This window comes from Lissotriton vulgaris, chromosome 4_1 (assembly GCF_964263255.1).
Source record: "Lissotriton vulgaris chromosome 4_1, aLisVul1.2, whole genome shotgun sequence".
In the NCBI taxonomy this organism is placed as follows: Eukaryota; Metazoa; Chordata; class Amphibia; order Caudata; family Salamandridae; genus Lissotriton; species Lissotriton vulgaris.
Window position 1 is genome coordinate 1,864,331,551 of NC_141691.1, and position 19,605 is coordinate 1,864,351,155.

The 19,605-nt window shown below is 44.5% G+C and overlaps 1 protein-coding gene across 2 annotated transcripts in view; it reads left to right on the forward strand.

The window, feature by feature from the left end:
- The window catches only part of TBC1D31 (TBC1 domain family member 31), a 696,792-nt gene that overhangs the window by 607,855 nt on the left and 69,332 nt on the right, over positions 1-19,605 (forward strand). For both annotated transcript variants that reach the window (XM_086966171.1, XM_086966170.1), the window contains exon 21: positions 10,948-11,073. In XM_086966171.1, the coding sequence (XP_086822297.1) occupies positions 10,948-11,073 (126 nt within the window). The remainder of the gene's footprint in view (positions 1-10,947; positions 11,074-19,605) is intronic.

Sequence of the window (19,605 nt, forward strand, 5' to 3'; positions counted from 1 at the left end):
TCAAGAGATAACTAGATCAGGTACGGATGGCGGTTCTTGTGATCTCTTGCTTTTGAATTCCTAGGGAGAGTTCTCATCTCCACTTCTTTAGACAAAGTAAGGGTTACATTTCTAGGACCGTATGTCTTTGAGATAGACAAGTTGATGTGGTTTCTGAGGTTCTTTGAGGTAATACTCTTCTGGAGTATCATTCTGACCTTCTTATGGTTTAGCCTGTATACCAGATCATAAATCAAACACCGAGAGGTGGGTTCTGAAATTAAAAACATGGGAGCTGTTAGAAATGGGAGAGAAAAGGTATGCCTTTCTCACCTTAAGTGATTCAGCGGATGGAGAAATACAAACTGAGTAAATGCTGTTTTAAGTTATAGCTCTCGCCCACTACCCAATTTAAAGATTCTCATTTTATCGACTTTGAGTATGAAAGGTTGAGTCAGACTTACCATGAGTGGAAGTTGTGACCTGCAGCTGACAGATGTCCCGTCTGCTCTACTTTGAGTGTATACATTCTGGAGACTGAGATGAATGATTTATGGTGAACAAAAACCTTCACCAAGGTAAGCAACTCCATCTCTTCTTTTATAACTTTCGTATCCGGATAGAAGAAATGCTGTGCAAAATGTTTAAAATAGTAAACAATTTCATAAGCACACTGAGCTACCTCATTTCTTTTGTACTCTATTTGCTACCCACTCTTTCACATTAATTTCACAAATCTGATTTTAAAAAAACCCTAAAGGAAATGCGGCCTGACCAACTACAGATGGTTCCTTTTGCATCCAGTGGCAGCAAATTGGCTTCCTACATTGTACCATATGTGCATGCAGGCTTTTGTATCATTAAACACCAAAACAGTTCACAGTTGCAACTGGAATCAAATGAAAATTCTCCTGATCAGTTCAGTGGTTGCCCTAGATTCCTAATGCCAGACACTGGCTCCAGTGGAACCCTAATTTTACTTGTTAGCTGGAACTTTCACAAGGTATAAGGATTCCATACTTATATTGGAGGCATTACTATAGGCCATCTTGGGCAGCCAAGTACACACGCTGATCCAAAAGGTTCCACTGTCTGTAACCTTCCTCTTGTCTGTACTGTCCCAATGCTCCTTGAGGCTCTGCCGTCAGTGTTCATACTGGTGCTCTATAAAAACAATATATTTGATGACCAAATGGGCTGAGTTGGATTGGTATGGCATATGTATTACACCAGTAAGCTATCATACTAAATTAACAGCCCGATGCAGTGGTCTTAAAAGTTAAAGCACAACTTGAGATTCCTTTTTCCATTGTAATGTTTGTATATAAATGATCTCTTTTTGTAGACTGAGGCAGGTGGAGTCTGCAAATTGCTGGACATTGCTATTGTACTTCACTAATGACTGTTAAGGTTGCTTCTGTTTTACTAAAGTAGCACTAGTTGCAACCTGTTACCTTTATCCATTGATGGATGTACTCTCCTTATTTGCACTGCAGACAGGCGCATTATAGCTCTGATCTAAACTAGTTGTTTTTTGTTGTTGAATGTTTATATAGTGTATAAACGTTATATTTTTGCACTTACTTTGGTCTCCCTATCCGGGTTTTTGAAACTGCCTTCTCACATCAGCATGAGCTATCTGGCTCTGTAATTGAAAGTCTAGTGGGTCGTTGATTCAATTTATACATATATATATACTGCTCCAAAGTTGCTATATCAAGGTATGTTGTTTTGAATAAAAAATATTTTTTTTTACTTTTTGCACAGGTACAATAAAGCAAAGATCTGCCCACAAGTTTTTTGGTCCATTGCAAGCGAGTTAGAACGTTAATGTACCAAACCATTAGGGCGCTTCTGTTGATGCTTTTATAACATGTCACAACCTTCTGCATACAGAATTTTCTCTGTAAACAGACACACCTCAGTTCATTCTCACTCGAGAGATCTTCCTCTCTTCGGAAAAGTCCAGAAGACCCTTACCCCATTCCTCTGAACTAAAACAGTGCAACATAATAATACACATATTAACATATGACATTTCAGCTAAAACTCCTTAAAACTCCAGTTTCACAGTACATGGAGTGAGCTTGTGTTTCAGTAGCTCTGTAGTCAATTTTTTGTCTGTCTCAAACCCTGGGGCAATGACCTTGCTAGCCAGTTGGGAGGGTCCTGTTGTATTTTAGTAATGTGTCATTAGAATATAATGACTGGCTTGTTGGAGCACCGTATTCCATCATAAGGTGTGAGTTTTTCTAGAGGAAATTAGAGAAGAGAGAAACTAGCGGAGGGCTGTGCAACCTAGTTGTTACATAGGATATTAATTAAGATGAATACATTCAAGTTTTACTCTCCTTCATGATTGGATTACTTCAAGAAGTGATTGTGAAAGGTCCCCAGGCTCAACTTTTGAGCTCCTTCCGGCTCTAGTTGTCTGTCCTCCTTCGGGGGTTTTATCCTTAGTCCTCTTTTGTCCTCTCCTCAGTCATCATCATGTGCTCCTTATTCCCGCTTCCTCTAATATCTTTAGCCATGCATGCGTTCACACTTTGTGTAAGTGATAGCACAGGCAGGGATACTCTGTGCTCTGCCCATGGTAATAATCTCTCCCAGAGTGTGAGAGGGTTTGGATGCAAGACAATAAAGGCTTGATTTCTGCAACACCCCAGGGTAAAATATCCAACACATCGCCACTACTACCTAACAAGAGAAGGCTTGCCTTCAAAAAGGAAATCACACTGCCTGTGCAAAGGCAAAACATATACTCCCTAAACCACCAATAGATCACTCTACATACAAAAAGGCAGCCATTACAGCTTTCCTAGCTCACATTCCTTTGGCAGATATCTGCAATGCTGCTGCCTGGTCAACACCACACACATTTACAAACCATTATTGTGTAGACATCTTAGCTATTCAACAAGACATTGTTGGCCAGACTCTACTCAAAACATTGTGTTCGAGGCATATGAGCTGTAGATCTCACACTGTGCATTAGATCGCCACCTGCTGTTGGGCTCGGATGATTGTATGTTGTTGTCGTCAGTCTTTGTAGTCACGAGATAGGTGACTCCTCCCTTGGACGATAGAACGCATGGGCATCGGCTCCATCCTCAGATAGTTTTTTTCCGCCACTGGGTTCAGATGCAACTTTTCCGCTCCGGTTCGAAACTACTTCTAAGTAGTTCGACGCATCAGAAAACTTACTTCACTCTCTTTTAAACAACTTTCAACATCAGGAAAGATCGACTACATACATATCATCCGCTCGATTCTGGTTGTCGACGTGGGCCGTTGGGCCTATCCACGCCGTTAGGCCTACAGCTCATGGAGAGGACACCGTTCAAGAAATGCCCCCAATGTGGAGCAAAATTCCCGCACAGTGACCATCACAAGGTCTGTAACCTGTGCTTATCACCAGAACACGACGAGTCCAGCTGTCCGGCCTGCGCATCCTTTCGATCCAAGATGACTATTCGAGATCGAAGGGCCCGTCGACAAATCATGCAGAGATCAGCTCCGGAACCAGACGACATCTTTGACGAAGGTCCAGATGTCCCCGAGGAGGATTCCGAAGATCTCGAAATCGTATCTAGGGCAGACGACTCCGATCACTCCATACCTTCGGGTCAATGCGTGAGTACTACTGCCCCTGACCCATCCCCAACACCCAAATCGAAGGCAAAGGTCAACATTCCGCCTCCAGGGCCCAGTCTCGACCGAAAAACGACTTCAGAAGACCCGCCTTCTAACTCGTCTCCGAAGAAAATACAAAAGCCTTCCGGTAGCTCGGAACCGAGCAAACCGCATGTGCCAGTACCACCAGCTCCATCTGCATCGAAACCGAAAGAAATCCCGGTTCCGAAAATAACTACGAAACCGTCGACTCCGAAAGATAAATCAGCTCCAAGTATAAAAAAGACTGTTTCCGACGCTTCCACGGCAACAAAACCAGCTTCGGCTTCAAAGCCAAAATCTTCGGAGCCAAGATCCACGCCAAAGGACCCTGCCACAACTCCTAAGGCTAAAGACACAGCCACGCTCGGAACCAAAAAAATCGGCACGGAAGCGGTTCCCAAGGAAGAGGAGCTTTTTCACCCTGATCCTCGACAGAAAAAGATCTATATTGACACAGGACATGTCTACTGGGCCACACAGAAAGAGGAAATTGGATACAGCACCTCTACATCCAGTCCCTGAAAAGAAGGACTCTGCTACGTCACCTGTGCACCCTTCTTCTCCTATACCTCAATCTATCTCTTCTCCTCTTCCTTCACCACCTCAAAATTCTCCACCTCATTTCTCACCACATCATACACCACCTCATAATAATGATGATGATGATATTATGGGGGGAGGGAACGACCCAAATGGCACTTTTAACTACCCAGCAGATCCACCTGTCTGGGAGTACCCAATCCCACCAGATATTCCACAGGATTTACCAGATATTCCTGATCTATATGCATACCTATCCAAGCCTTCTCCTCCTGAAGTTAATATTGGGTTTGGACACTTAACTTAATAGAGCTGCCATCCATAATGGAGTCAGATGAGGCAGAAGAGGATTTTCAACTTGACAATTTTGAGCAAGCCCAGAGGTCAGTGCAAATTCTACCTATGATCAAAGGAGTAATTAAACACGCACCAGAAGTGTTTAAAGACCTAGGATCATAAACCCCAGAATAGAAAAGAAATATAGGCCTGCTCCTGGGGATCCTGCACACATTAAAAGACAGTTACCTTTAGACTCACTAGTCGTTTCCAACGCTAGAAAAAGAGCAAACTCACAAACATCGGGTGATGCACCACTTCCTGATAAAAAGTCAAAGATGATAGATGCTTCAGGCAAGAGAATAGCTGCCCAAGCAGGTAACACATGGTGCATAGCTAATACACAAGCCCTCCTCGTAAGATATGACAGGGCTTATTATGATCAGCTAGAAACACTCCTACAACATCTACCTGACCAATATAAAGCACAAGCTAATGACCTTATCCAAGAAGGTAAGCTAATTTCTAATGCTTCCATAAGGTATGCACTTGATGCAGCAGACACTGCGTCTAGAGCAATAAATACTAGCGTCCTCCTCGGACGACATGCATGGCTACGCATCGCAGGATTTAAGCAAGAGGGGCAAACTACCATATTAAATCAACCATTTAATCAACAGCAACTTTTTGGCCCAGCTGTTGACACAGCACTTGAAAAAATGAAAGAAGATAAGGAGACTGCCAAATCTTTGGGAGCTTTGCAGTCCACACAAACAAGAGGCTCCTTTTGTCGCTCCTTTTATAGAGGAGGTTCCAAAGAAGCTGGAGCAGACCACTCAGCTTCTTTTAGAAACAATACCCAATCATCTTCCAATAGAGGATACTTTAGAGGAGGCTACAGAGGCAATAACAACAAAGGGTGAGGTAATAACAACAATCGGACCTCTCCCAACACAAAGCAGCGACTTCCTTCCGCTCCCCCAACAATATTCCACTCCTGTAAAACCAGTATTTGTAAAGCGCACAGCTACCCATTTGGGTGTCCTGGCGCTGGGGGTCGTCTGGAAGATTAAGCAAGCATTTGCCCAGAGTCGCATGGTGCTGGGCTGACCGGCCGCCGGAGCCGGGGATTGAACCGTGACCCAGAGCATCCAGTGTCAGTCACCCTGGCCGCGGCGCCACACCTCTTCCTCAGGGGGGGGGAGAATAGCACAGTTCCTACCTGTCTGAAATTCCAACACAACAGACAAGTGGGTAAGATAGAGTATCCAATATGGCTACTGCCTATAACTCACAGCTACCCCTCCACATATACCACCGAGACAGCGTCCAATGTCTACAGAACACCTTGCGCTGTTCAACCAAGAGGTTCTATCATTGCTTCAAAAAGACGCAATAGAAATAGTTCCATTACAACACCAAGGGACCAGGGTTTACTTGCTGTATTTCCTAATACCCAAGAAGGATGGGACACTAAGACCAATTCTCTACCTCAGGCCCCTCAATCTGTATATACACTCAGATCATTTTCATATGATCACTTTACAACAAGTGCTCCCACTGTTGCAACATGGCGATTTCCTTACTACACTAGATCTGAAGGACGCCTACTTCCACATTCCCATATATCCTTCTCACAGGAAGTATCTAAGGTTTGTGCTACAAGACAACACTATCAGTTCAAAGTTTCTAAATTGTGGTCACAACTGCACCAAGAGTGTTTACAATGTGCCTAGCAGTAGTAGCAGCACATCTCAGAAGACAACACATACATGTCTTCCCATACCTAGACGATTGGCTCATAAAGGCCAAGTCATTCAACCAGTGTGTCCAACACATATCTCAAACAATTCAAACATTGCACGACTTAGGATTCACAATCAACTACACCAAGTCGCATCTTCAGCCCTCTCATGTACATCAATACCTAGGGGCCACAATAAACACGTCTACAGCTCTAACTTGTCCCAGTCCAGCCAGGATACAGAGCATTCAAGCCTTAATCGCAAGGTTTCAGAGCCAACACTCTCCCAGCCAGAGTGTTCATGCAACTAATAGGCATGATGGCATCTTGCATTTTTATTGTACCATATGCAAGACTGCAAATGCGCCCACTGCAGGAATGTCTAGAACAACAGGGGAACCAGGCTCAAGGACAACTTACAGACCTGGTGTGGGTAGACCGATGCACACATCGCTCTCTACAGTGGTGGAACACCAAAAACGTGTCCAGAGGGTGGCAGTTCCTCGAGCCAGTTCCACAGATAGTACTCACAACAGACGCATCCCTGACAGTATGGGGAGCCCATCTCCTACAACATACAACTCAAGGAAAATGGACCACTGAACAAAAAGCGCTCCACATCAATCACCTAGAGCTGCTAGCAATATTCCTAGCACTCAAGTCCTTCCAAGTACATGTACAGAACAAAGCTGTCTTAATCTGGACGGACAAAATGACAGCCATGTACTACATTCAAAAACAAGGAGGCACACATTCTCTGCAACTGTCCCAGCTTGCACAAAACATTTGGAGATGGGCCATTCCAAAAAAACATACATCTTCTAGCAGAACACCTTCCAGGGGTTCACAACCAGATTGCAGATCTGTTAAGTTGACAGACACAACAAATTCACGAATGGGAACTACATCCACAAGTTCTTCTTCCATTCTTTCACATGTGGGGTCAACCAGACATAGATCTGTTTGCCACACACGAAAACGCAAAATGCCCAACCTTCACCGCCAGGTTTCCACACCCGCTGTGCAAGGGCAATCCGATATGGATGAACTGGTCAGGCAGATTTGCATACGCTTTTCCGCCATTCCCTCTAATACCACTAGTAGTGCGCAAGCTAAAACAACAGTCTCTCAAAATGATCCTAGGAGCTCCCACATGGGCACGCCAACCGTGGTTCACAACGCTACTAGAACTCTCTCTAGTTCCACACCAAAGACTGTACCTGACACCATCCATGCTAACGGGGAACCATGGAGAAATCCGGCATCCAGATCCAAGTCAATTGAATCTGGTGATCTGGCTTCTGAAGTCTTAAGAGTTTGGTTACATTAACCTACCACCAGACTGTATGACTATCAATAAAGAAGCCAGAAGACCTACTACTAGAGCTTGCTATGCAGCAAAATGGAAGAGATTTGCCATTTACTGCAACAATAATCAATCTGATCCCCTGAATGCTTCCATCCAGAACATCATATGTTACCTTCTACACTTAGAAAGATGTAACCTAGCATATTCATCCATAAGATTACATCTTGCAGCCATTGCTGCGTACCTACAAAATGGACATCTGTCATTATTTAGAGTACATGCAATTAAAGCATTTATGGAAGGATTAAAAAGAATCATTCCTCCTAGGTTACCACCTTCTCCGGTGTGGAACCTAAACATTGTTCTTACCAGGCTCATAGGACCCCCTTTTGAACCTTTACACAAATGGGAACTACAATTTCTCACATGGAAAACAGCTTTCCTTGTTGCTATTACCTCTCTCAGGAGAGTGAGATTCAAGCTTTCACTATACAAGAACCATTTTTACAATTACACCGTAACAAAGTGGCCCTAAGAACAAATCACAAATTCCTTCCTAAAGACATTACTCCATTTCATCTAAACCAATCAGTAGAATTGCGAGTGTTTTTTCAAAGCCCTGACTCGGTAGCAGAGAGAGCTCTACACACCCTAGACGTAAAAAGAGCCATTCTCTATTACATTGATAGGACCAAATCCTTTCGATAAACAAAACAATTGGTTTTATCTTTCTCCCCACCACATAAAGGCAACCCCATCTCTAAAGCTGGATTTGCAAGGTGGATTGTAAAATGCATACAAATATGATATCAAAAAGCAAAACGTACATTAACAATTCCTCCTAGGGTGCACTCCACACCCAAACTAGGAACATCTATGGCTTTACTATGGAATATTCCCCTAGAAGACATATGCAAAGCAGCAACATAGTCTACAACGCATACCTTCACTAAACACTATTGTGTTGGTGTGCAAGCCAAGCAGCAAGCTGCTGTAGGCCAAGCTGTCCTCAAAACTCTTTTTCAAACTACTGCAACAGATACAGGTGACCACTGCTAGGGGAGACACTGCTGTACAATCATTGCACAGTGTGAGATCTGCAGCTCATATGCCTCAAACGGAAAATGCTACTTACCAGTATGCCTCTGTTCTTGGCATGTAGAGCTGCAGAGTCTCACACGCCCACCCGCCTCCCCGGGACCTGTATCTGTTCCAGTTCTATCTTAATTAGATATACACGCATGGACATCCTTTTTTCTCTCTACTAACTCCACCATTTCCCATCATGGCGAAAAGCAATCTAAGGATGGAGCCGATGCCCATGCGCACTATCGTCCAAGGGAGGAGTCACCTATCTCGTGACTACAAAGACTTCTTCCAAGACGAGAACAACATGCAATCAGCCGAGCCCAACACCAGGTGGCGATCTAATGCACAGTGTGAGACTGTGCAGCTCTACATGCCAAGAACAGATGCATACTGGTAAGTAGCATTTTCCTTTAACATCTGCATCATCTGCCCCTTAATCACTTGCAAGCAGGAAACTGCTTTAGAGTTGATGCAAATCATGTGCATCTCCAGACACAGATGCTCCAAATAGAAAATGTTATTTACCCTGTAAGCATCTGGTGTAACCTTTAGTGTGGATTATTCACATGCATCCTCCTCCTTCGTGGAAGTGAGCAATTATAGCACGCGTTTCTTGCAATAAATACAAATATCTTCTCCAAGACAAAGTGCAAAGCACATACCGAATATTCACCACACTCCATTTCACCTGCTGAGCAAAATGGAATCGGTGCCCATACACATTTGAACTCTAAGGGGCTTGAAGCTTCTTTGTAGAAAAAATAGCTTTTAATGTTCGAGCTCAACACTTAATGCCGGGAGTATGCAAAGCATATCAATCTGCAGCACTACAAGCTGTGAACAGATGCTTACAGGGTTTCATTCTCCTTACATGCCTCATATAATGATATATTTCTTTGTGTAATATCCCCGGTATATGAAACTGCATAAATAAATAAACCCCTCCCCCTTACATTAGCCATTGAGGGAACGTTCATGTCAAGCAAGGGAGGAAGGGTGGATTGATGGGACTGAGCTGGTTCCACACTTTCCTCACCTGAGCTCCACAGCCATTGTTGGAGCACGTTGGCAGCCCAGGCTGCAGGTTAGGGGTCGCAGGTATAGCAACACATCCTGAGAAATTAATCTGTCACACCCCGTTTTAGGTAAGGCCTAGCGGGATACTGTTGTTGACTCCTGTTCTCTTCAAGGAGGAGTATAGACCTTTTGGGTAGGCCAGCACTGGAAGGGGGTGGGAGTCCACCACATAGTCCAGAGAAGTACTGCAGTGGTTCACACAATGCCAGGAATACCATCGGACAGAGAGAGCTCCACAGAGGGAGGGAACTGAATGCAACACGTGGTACGCATCTCCGGGATACACAATTTGACTCAGATGGGGCAGGTTGTTGTCTAGGAAAGGAGAGGGAAGTCTAGTGTAAAACCTCCTCGAAAAGTTACACTATTCCCAAAGTTCTGTTAGGAAGTAGAGGCCTGTCTAGGCGTTGTGCTGCTGGAGGCTTATAGAAGCCCCGTGGGGAGAAATGAGTGATGATGCCTCCCTTTGCCAACCACATGCTAAAATTGAGTACTGTTAAACACATAATGAAGTCCAGCACAAAAGAAAAAATGGAGACTCCCTGTATTACAATGTAGCTCACCTAATCACCTTGCACAGGTAGGAGCAAAAAGATAAAAGGTTTATTAACTTAAACAGATTAGAATGTAGGAGCTCAAATGGCGAACCAGTATCGAAAGTCAGAACTAATGGGTTATTTCTGGTTTGGCGAATGTGGAGGAACAACCAAAAATTGGCAGATGTCCTGTCTGCTCTACTTTGAATTTACACAGTCTGGAGACTGAGATGAATGATTTATGGGAAACAAAAATCTTCACAAAGGTAAGTAACTCCATCTCTTCTTTTATAACTGTCATAGCAGGATGAAAGAAATGCTGTGTAAAATGTTTTAAATAGTTCCCTTTTAACAAACACCAATGCAGATCTCATTAGAAGACTCTTGAAGACTAGGCTATTTGAATGATGGTACCTCTTCTCTTTTTCCTGTGCTGGACTGCTTAATTTCAGTACCAGGATGCCCAAAGGACAGCTGCTCGCTTTATATATCTAATTTGAATCATGGACGTATTCCATTTCTTTCGGCAATTACCAAGTACTCAGACTTTTACATTTTCATCATATAGGACAGAAGGCAACCACAAGGTCTAGATATACTTCTTCTCATCACCATCTTGTGGCAAGTGAAAATGTAGCTGGGTATCACCCAATAATGACTGGCATTTAAATGTGCATACACAAACCTTTTGGCAATTTTGACATATCTATTTTTTCCTACAGAGAGGCTTCGGGATATGAAGATTGGAACAATGCAGAATGTTCAGGAACCTCACAACTATGATTCCAAACAAAAGCCTGGAAATGCCTGCTTGAATGATCTGTCATCAGTTGAGACTTCAAGTCATTGTAAGTAGTTTACCTTTTTTGGGTAGTTCCACCTCTGAAATGCTAGTTACTTCATCTTCCTTCTTTATCTCTGGATGCAGACTGCTTTAGTAGTGTGCTTGAAATCATGTCATAAACACACAAAAATACACAAAGTGTAGGCTTTAGGTCAGTTACCGTCAGCCTCTGCTTGATTTAAGTGTCCTTCACATTTGTATCAACATTATGGGCTCTTTCATAGTTTCACATTTTGCGGTGGTGGTTAGCGAAACATCTACACCGTCGTATATATGTTGCAAAGTATAATGCGTTGCAGATTTGTAAAACGCACTATCACCTGGGAGGGTATCCTGGTGCTAAGCCGGTGTGAGTCGAGGCACATAGTGGAACAACTCCAAAAGCCAGGTCCTCAGCTTCTTGCGGAATTCAGTAGGTGGGGAGGAGGCTCTTATGTGTAGTAGCAGATCGTTCTATGCTTTAGAAATGATGTAGAAGGCTCGACCTCCAGATCTGTTTTTTTGAAAGCATGGGATTTGTGCAAGTAGGAATGTGGACGAACAGAGGTGTCTGGAAGGTTTGTAAAAGCAGATTTAATTGTTGAGGTAGGATGGGCCAGTGTTATTTAGTGCCTTGAAAGTGTGGGTGAGGAATATGAATTGTGCTTGTGTGTAAATGGGAGCCAGTAGAGCATCTTCAGGTGATTCTGACTGCCAGAACTGTATGGTATTTAAAGGTGTATTCTCAAAATAATTCAAACAATTGGTAAAGTTGAGAACAGATTTTTCACTGGGTGTAGTTTAAAAAAAAATTAACTGAGCATATAATTCTTTCACAGGTATCACTTTTTAGGTTTCCACTACAGCAGCTTTAGATGTCTGTTAGCAGACTTACTGTTTCCAATACAGAGCAAATACTAAGAGTGGGCTTTGGGTCAGCCCCTTGCTCATGATTGGGTGGCTTTGTTGTTTATCTCGTGTCGGCTTTTTGTTTTTATAGTTTGCCTCCCAGTTATTGTGTTCATTCTACCTTGGAGCATTTCGGTCTCATTGCCTTCTGATTGAATGGGTTGTATCCTTCCACTGGTCTCTTGAGAGGACTATTTTTTTTCCTTTGGTGTTCAGCACTCCACTGGAGTGTATGTGTTTCTTGATGGATACTTCTACCTGCAGATTCCTCACCAGTTAAATAATCCTAGACATCAGAAAAGATCTGGAAATTTTCAAAGCTTTATGTCACCGTAAGGGGTGCTGACTTCGTATCTACGCTGGAAGAAAGTCCTACTTCCCTGGCACAACAACATCCGGTTCCATCCATGTTTTCCAAGCCTTTGAGGGTAGCAGACTGAGAAACATTGATTAGGTAAAGTCAGTGTTTAATTTGTAAAAGAAAGAGTGCCAGTGCCCAAAACTCTGCTTAGAGGCCCATGGCCGGTGTAATTAAACATTGCTGTGCCAAATACCAAGCCTTGTAGTCTTAAACTCATCTAATAACACTGTAATCGACTGCCAGGCACTCCTTGCCCCTTTATTGCACTGTACAGGTCCCTGATTTCCCCTTTGTGAGATTTTTCCTGTCTTTCTCTTCCTCTGTATTTCTGATATGTGTGTTTTCCCTCTTTTGCATTCGGTATATATCTGATGTGGAAAGTAACTGCCAGTCGATGAAAATAAGTGACGGTGGCCCCTACTGGCAATCTCTGGCTTAAAATGAGCACTGTAGAAAGTGTAGTGCCAAATGACTAATGAACCTCTATTACGCAATCTCTGTACTTACAGCTATTAGATGGGGAGATGGGTGAGATCACGGAGGAATCTGAGGTAGGTAGTGTAGCTAGCAGAAAGATAGTTACCGAAGGTAAGTAACTTTTTCTTCTGATAGATATGTCTTCCTGCAGATTCCTCACCTGTTGAATACATTCCCAAGCAGTACATTTCCTGGAGGCTGATGGATGGTGAAATAGGGAAGACTAGTAGCACAGACCTGGCAAAGCGCTTGTCTCTGTGCACCTCTAAGTCTTTGGTGAAAGTGTTTAGGGATACCCACTTCTCTGCCTTGCATATGTCTGCAACAGGAATGCCTCTTGCTAGTGCAAAAGACAAGGACTTGGCTCTGGTGCAGGCTGTCTGATTTGCTTCAAGTGCCTCTTTTTTGGCAGGTGTGAGGCAAATTTTCATGAAGCGGATAATTCAGCAGGACAACTTCAGCATCTATAATAATTATTACCAAGGCGAGGAGTTCACTCAACCCTATGCCGATGACAATTGGTATGATGACTTGCAAAAAGCGAGTGGGCTAAATGCTGCCTCAGAGACAGTCCTTTTCTCTTCTCCAGTCCCAGCCACTGAAGACTCTGCATCGCATGCCATAATTATGCTGACGTCCTGAACGTCCACCTCGCCACTATGGAGGTGAAAACAAACATCCTGACTGAAGTCCTGCAGTGTGGCCAGGCTACCTCTGAGCCTCTGCTCACTTTCAACAAGGCCTTGACGGATACCCTCCTAGGGGCTTGGACTAAGCCTTGTACCAGCTCTCCAGTTAATCAGCAAATTGGTAGGCACCATCGTCCTACTCAGGGTGACCCGGCCTTTTTGTCACTGCACCCCTCTCTAGAGAGTCTGGTGGAGCAACCTTGCACTAGCTGGGCCAACAACAACAATTTCTCTATTAGGGCCGCTGACGGGGAATCAAAGAAAGTGGAGACTTTTGGGAAATGTTTATTCTCCTCTGTCAGTTTGGCCCTGCGGTCGATCAACACGTCCTGTTTGCTGTACCGCTGTTGTCATGCTCTTTGGGACTCAGTGGCACAAGTCCTCCCTGGTGCTCCATAAGACCTTAACCCTGTTCTTTCACAGGCTGTTCAAGTATGGTCGCGATGCAGCCAAGTTCATAATTCGTTATGGTTTGGACACCACCTTTGGATGGGCTATAGGCCCTAGAGTTGCCATTCGACGCCATGGGTGGCTGCAATCAACTGGTAATGTCCTGTCCTCCCTGATGTGCACGCTGGTCGATGGGACTTGCTTGTTCCTGGACATGTCTGACTCTGCCCTTGAATGTTTTAAGGAGAGTCGGTCTACCACTCGCTGGCTGGGCCTTTCTACCTCTTTGCCTGCAACAATTCAAGTGTTTCTTTCTTGGCTTTGGACAAGGCATTCCTTACCACTAGCCTGTCTCACCCCAACAGGGAACCCAGCAGCTTCATGGGAGAGGCCGTGGTGCCTGTCCACCACCCCTGTAGCCATGGTCTTCAGGCTGCTCAGTCCACCGCTTCTACTCCTGACCACACAAGCAAACTTTTTAGTGTACCCTTACAGGGTCACAGCCTCCTGGTTGGAGGAAACATCTACCCATTCTGTCCGGGTTGGCAAGCGATACCATCGGGCAGGTGGGTCCTCCAAATTGTTTGCAAAGGCTACGCCTTAGCCTTCATTTCGTGCCTTCTACTCCTTGCACCAGCTACCGAACGGCTAACAGAGGGCATCTTTCCTCTTTGCAGTAGTAAGTGCAAGCCCTTTTGGCTAAAGGGTCTATCGAGAGGGTGCTAACACTAAAAGTAGGACGCAGTTGTTATTCCTACAACTTTCTAGTGCCCAAGAAAGATAGAGGTCTTTGGCCTGTTCTAGACCTGCACGCTCTCAATTTCTTTCTCTAAAAGGAGAAATACTAAATACTCATCCTGGCCCAGGTCTTCTATGCCTTCGACCCTGGAGACCAGATGGTAGTGTTGGACATATCTTTCCATTTTCTCGTCCTGCCGGCCCATCGGCGCTACCTGTGGTTTGTTGTGGGAGAAAATAATTTTCCGTTCGCTGTGCTTCCCTTTGGTCTCACCAGTGCACCTTGGGTGTTCCCAAAAGTGATGATGGTGGTGGCAGGACACCTTCAGAGGTCTGCGAGGCCAGACTTCCCGAACCTCTACGACTGGCTGTTAAAAGCAGGCTCGCCCCAGGCAGTAGTCCACAACCTCCAGACTACAGCAATCCTCCTGTCATCTTTGGGATTCAGTATAAACTTGCTAAAGTCATACCTGCCTCCTTCCCAGATGCTCCCCTTCATCAGAGCCATTCTGGGCACAGTCCAGTTTTGTGTCATTCCCACTGAGTTCTGAACATTCTGGCTATGATCCCAATCTTTCAGCCTTGGTCCTGGATTTCAGTGAGGTCCACTCGGAGTATGATGGGACTGATGGCCTCCTGCATCCTACTGGATTAGCACGATAGGTGGGAAATGCAAGCTCTACAGTGGGATCTGGCGTTCCAGTTCACCCAACATCATGGGGCTCTCTCCTTCCCCGTTGAAAGTTTTGGAGGAGACTGAAAGATCTCAAGTGGTGGCTACTGCACAGCAATTGGATAAAGAGCAGATCTCTCTCCCTTCCCAACCCACAGTTGACAGTGATGATTGATGAATTACTTCTGGGCTGGTGCAGCCACCTGGGAGAGGTGAAGAGTAGAGCCTCTGGTCTCTGGCGGAGTCCCATTTCTATATCAACCTTCTGGATCACAGAGGGCCATCCGCTTGGCCCTGAAAGCCTTCCTACCATCCCTCAAGGGGAGTTTGGTACAGGTGCTCACAAACAACAACACCTCTATTTGGTATTGCAACAAACAGGGCGGGGTGGGGTCACAGACCCTGTACCAGGAGGCCTTGCACCTCTAGCTATGGCTGTACCGCCAGGTAATCGTCCTGGTGGTGAACCACCCGGCGGGTTCATTGAATTCAGGGTGGACAAACTCAGCTGCCAGTGCCTGGCAAGTGGCAGTTACACTCAAAGGTGGCGCAAGGCCTCTTTCATGAATAGGAAAAGCTTTGGCTCGATCTGTTAGCCCCACCAAGAGCAGGCAATGTCAGCACTTCTGCGCGCTGGAGTTTCCAAGGCGTCTCTCGCTTAGAGAAGCATGCTGCCTTGAGTTGAACTCCGGACTCCTGTATGCCTTTCCACTGACACAACTCCTGCCCTGAGTTATCAAGAAGATCAGGACACACCAGGCCCAAGTCATCCTAATGCTTCTGAACTGGGCACGGAGAGTATTGTATCCGGAATGCTTGGGCATCTGTCCTCCGATCAGGCTGCCCCTTCAAGAGGGTCTGCAGTCGCAGCCGTAAATCTGGGTTCTGCACACAGACCGTTGCAATCTCCACCTTCATGCTTGGAGATTGAACAATGACAGCTGAACACCTTGAATCTTCCTCCAGAGGTAGTTGACATCATCTTGCCAGCCTGGTATCCCTCGATGAAAACTGTATAACCTGTCGTGGGAGTAATTTGTGGTTTGCTGCAACACTCTATTTTCCCTCTCCAGGCCAAACTATCTGATGTTTTGTTATTTTTTCTGTCTCGCCTAGCAAGGTTTTGCTCTAGGCACAGTGATCGGTTATCTTTATACCCTCTCAACCTCCTTACAGCTGCCCGATCAGCCTCCTTTGTTTAAATCACTATTGTGGTGCGCTTTTTAAAAGAGTTGCACGGTTTCCCTGATTATGATGCCCAATGGGACCTCAATCTCATCCTTACATATTTAATGTGAACTCGATTCGAGCCACGCCACAGCTGATCCCTACTTCTTTTCACCATCAAGCCTGTGTTCCTCATGGCCATCACCTTGCCACAAACTGTGAGTGCGCTTCTTCCACAATAAGCTGGTTCTGTGCACTAGGGCATCCTTTCTACTGACAGTTGTGATGCCATTCCACGTTGGTCAAACAATCACCCTGCCTGTGTTCTATACTCCACCTCACCCCTCTAAGGAGAACAAGAAACTCCATCGCTTGGACGCAAAAGAACGCCAGTTTCTACAATGTTCATGCCAAAGGCCACCAGGAGGGCGATAAGCTTTTTGTGAGGTTTTCCATAGCAGAAAAGGGCAAGGCTGTGCAGAAGCATACCCTCTTGCGCTGGATTGTGCTCTGCCTTAAGATCTGCTGCGCACTGGCAAAAAAACAGCCTCCAGAAGGACTGTGTGCCCATTCTACTAGGGCCAAAGCTGCTACCACTCCGTTACTATGCATAGTTCCTGTCCTAGACATCTGGCATGCAGCTACACGGTCGTCCCTCCATACATTCACAGAGAAGGGTACTTTACCCATTTGGAGCTTTCACTGGCCTGCTTCAGATAGGTACTGCTTTACCTATTCAAAAGGTGAGGAATCTGCGGCTCGAAGTTTCTGTCAGAAGAACAAGTTACTTACTTTTGGTTACACTCTTTCTGGTAGACACTCGATATAGCTGCAGATTCCCCACTGATCTTCCTATTGTCCCCATTCTGTGATTGAATTCTAATCATTAGTAATAACCCACGTTTAGGAATCTGCACACTGGTCTATCGATTTCCTTTTGGGGCTCAACGTGTAGGGGCATGAACAGTCTCGAAAGTAACTGACATCAGCGTGCATGAGTGGCACCTATATAGGCCCTCCTTGTCATTTCCAGAGCGGAATGGCATCAGTGTGGAACCGCATGGCACAACCTTCTGGCACTCAGAGGTACTGTGGTAAAGATTCTGGATTCAGTCTGATGCCTAGGGAATATTCAAAAGGTAGGGAATCTGCAGCTGAATAGAGTTTGTTCACAGGACATTTTACTTTCAATTTGTTTGGTGCCAGATGTCTACTTCTGCAGTCCGTACTCCGTACTTATCTGATCTGACTAGTTGTATTTTTTTATTAAAGTTAACATCTCATAGAACTGCCTTTGCTAAACAGTAATTTCTTTGAAACGTTTTTCAATTCAAGTACTGCAAGGGAAATACTGTGCTAAGTAAAAGCTATGCATGTTTGGTGGAGTTTATTGCTACATTGCTGTTGCTGCTGTATACTGGTGGAACATGACAACACCCTGTTGCAGAAATGAAAGTGTTGCTTGGCTTTTTCCGTCCCCTTTTCCACACCCAGGTCTTGGAACTTAAGAGTAATGTGCCAGCTATGTAGAATGGTTCAACCAGTCATTAAATTTTACATTTGTGGACACATAAGAAGAGGATGGAGACTCTGAATGAATCCCAAGCTATCAGACATAGGCATACCTCAGGAAAAAAAAGATGAAGATATGGACTTATTCCTCTCGTCGTGAGAGAATTCTGGAGTCATCAGTGAGAGACTTTCAAAAGATGGTTTGGCTCTGCCCTCCAGTATGTCTAATGTACTGATTGCCCTTTATGGGTACTTTTGATTACTCAAAAGTGATATCCTCTATATCATGACTCAGTTGTTCCCTCATTGGCACCCACCCTGCCTACTCCACAGTGTAGTTCTGATGTCAAACAGCTCTCCATTCCACAAAGGCTGAGCATTTTGTAAGCTTGTAGAGAGTTTATCTGGGGTGGAAGCATGAATGTTCAGCTTCAGTGACCCTATGCAGAGTGCATATACAGTAGTTCCACAGCTTCATCTTGTGGTGCAGTCAGTATGGACACCAGCATCCAGGAAGTCAAGTCATCTATGGGATTGTTACGTCAACTTAGTGGCTGCGAATAGTCCATCCAATGCTTGAGAATGTAGATTCTCCAAATAAGTGTGATAGGAGAATCTGGATTTTATTGAAGACACTGAGTTTATCATTATGCATAACTCGTTTTATTGCTAATCTTAATACAGAGCTTTAAAATATACATCAACCAGACTCAACATTATGGTATTGGAACAAACATAGAGTAAATTTAAGCCCTTGAACAGTCCCTATCTTTTTATCTGCTTTAAGTCTCCCATCTCAGCAAAAACGAATAAGAACTCTTTGTCTAATCAACAGACTAACATTCTTTTCTTTGGGCTCAAAACATCACGGTTATTCTCTGTCAACCAAATGGATAAAAACAAATCAATTATAACAAATCTTTCACCTCTTACCAAAAAACATGAATTTACTTTACAAATTTCTTACAATTCTATGATAATCCAGAATTTTCCATCACTCTCAATTGGTGAATCTACATTTCAAGTCAAGGCCGAAGGCTCGCATTATGCATGTTCATTACTTCTCAGGCTGCTTCGGACACTTAGTCTACTCATCTCAAACAAAGCCTTGCAATAAACCATTGTTCGAAATGGGATTCCTTGGTGGTTGAGCTATGCACCCAGACCAGGCAATACCCACTACTCTAGTCAGGGTAAGTAAGATGTACACTAAATGTTTACCTGTGCTCACCCTCTGGTATTTTGCCACTGAGCACTCAGGCTAAACTAAAGAAGTAATATGTAACATATTTTTACAACACACACATAGTAACACAATGAACACACCACAGGTTTAGAAAAATAGAGAATATTTATCTCAGTAAGACAACCAAAATTCTACAGGACCCACGCAGGCCCGGTGAACAAAATATGGTTCCTGGTCGCAAACAGCGAGATTTGTCGATGTCGAGTCCAACAGGTGCAGAATGCGTCTATCTTCTCAACGTAGTACAGGCGATGTGTCAGTTTTGAAGACAGGTGCCGGAGTCGAGAGGGATTGAAAGATGTGCTGAATTCAGCCACACAGTCGAGGGGCTGCGTCAAAATCTGTGTTGCCAAACAGCTGCAGAACCCACTTCTTAGGCCCAGAACTTGGAGTGG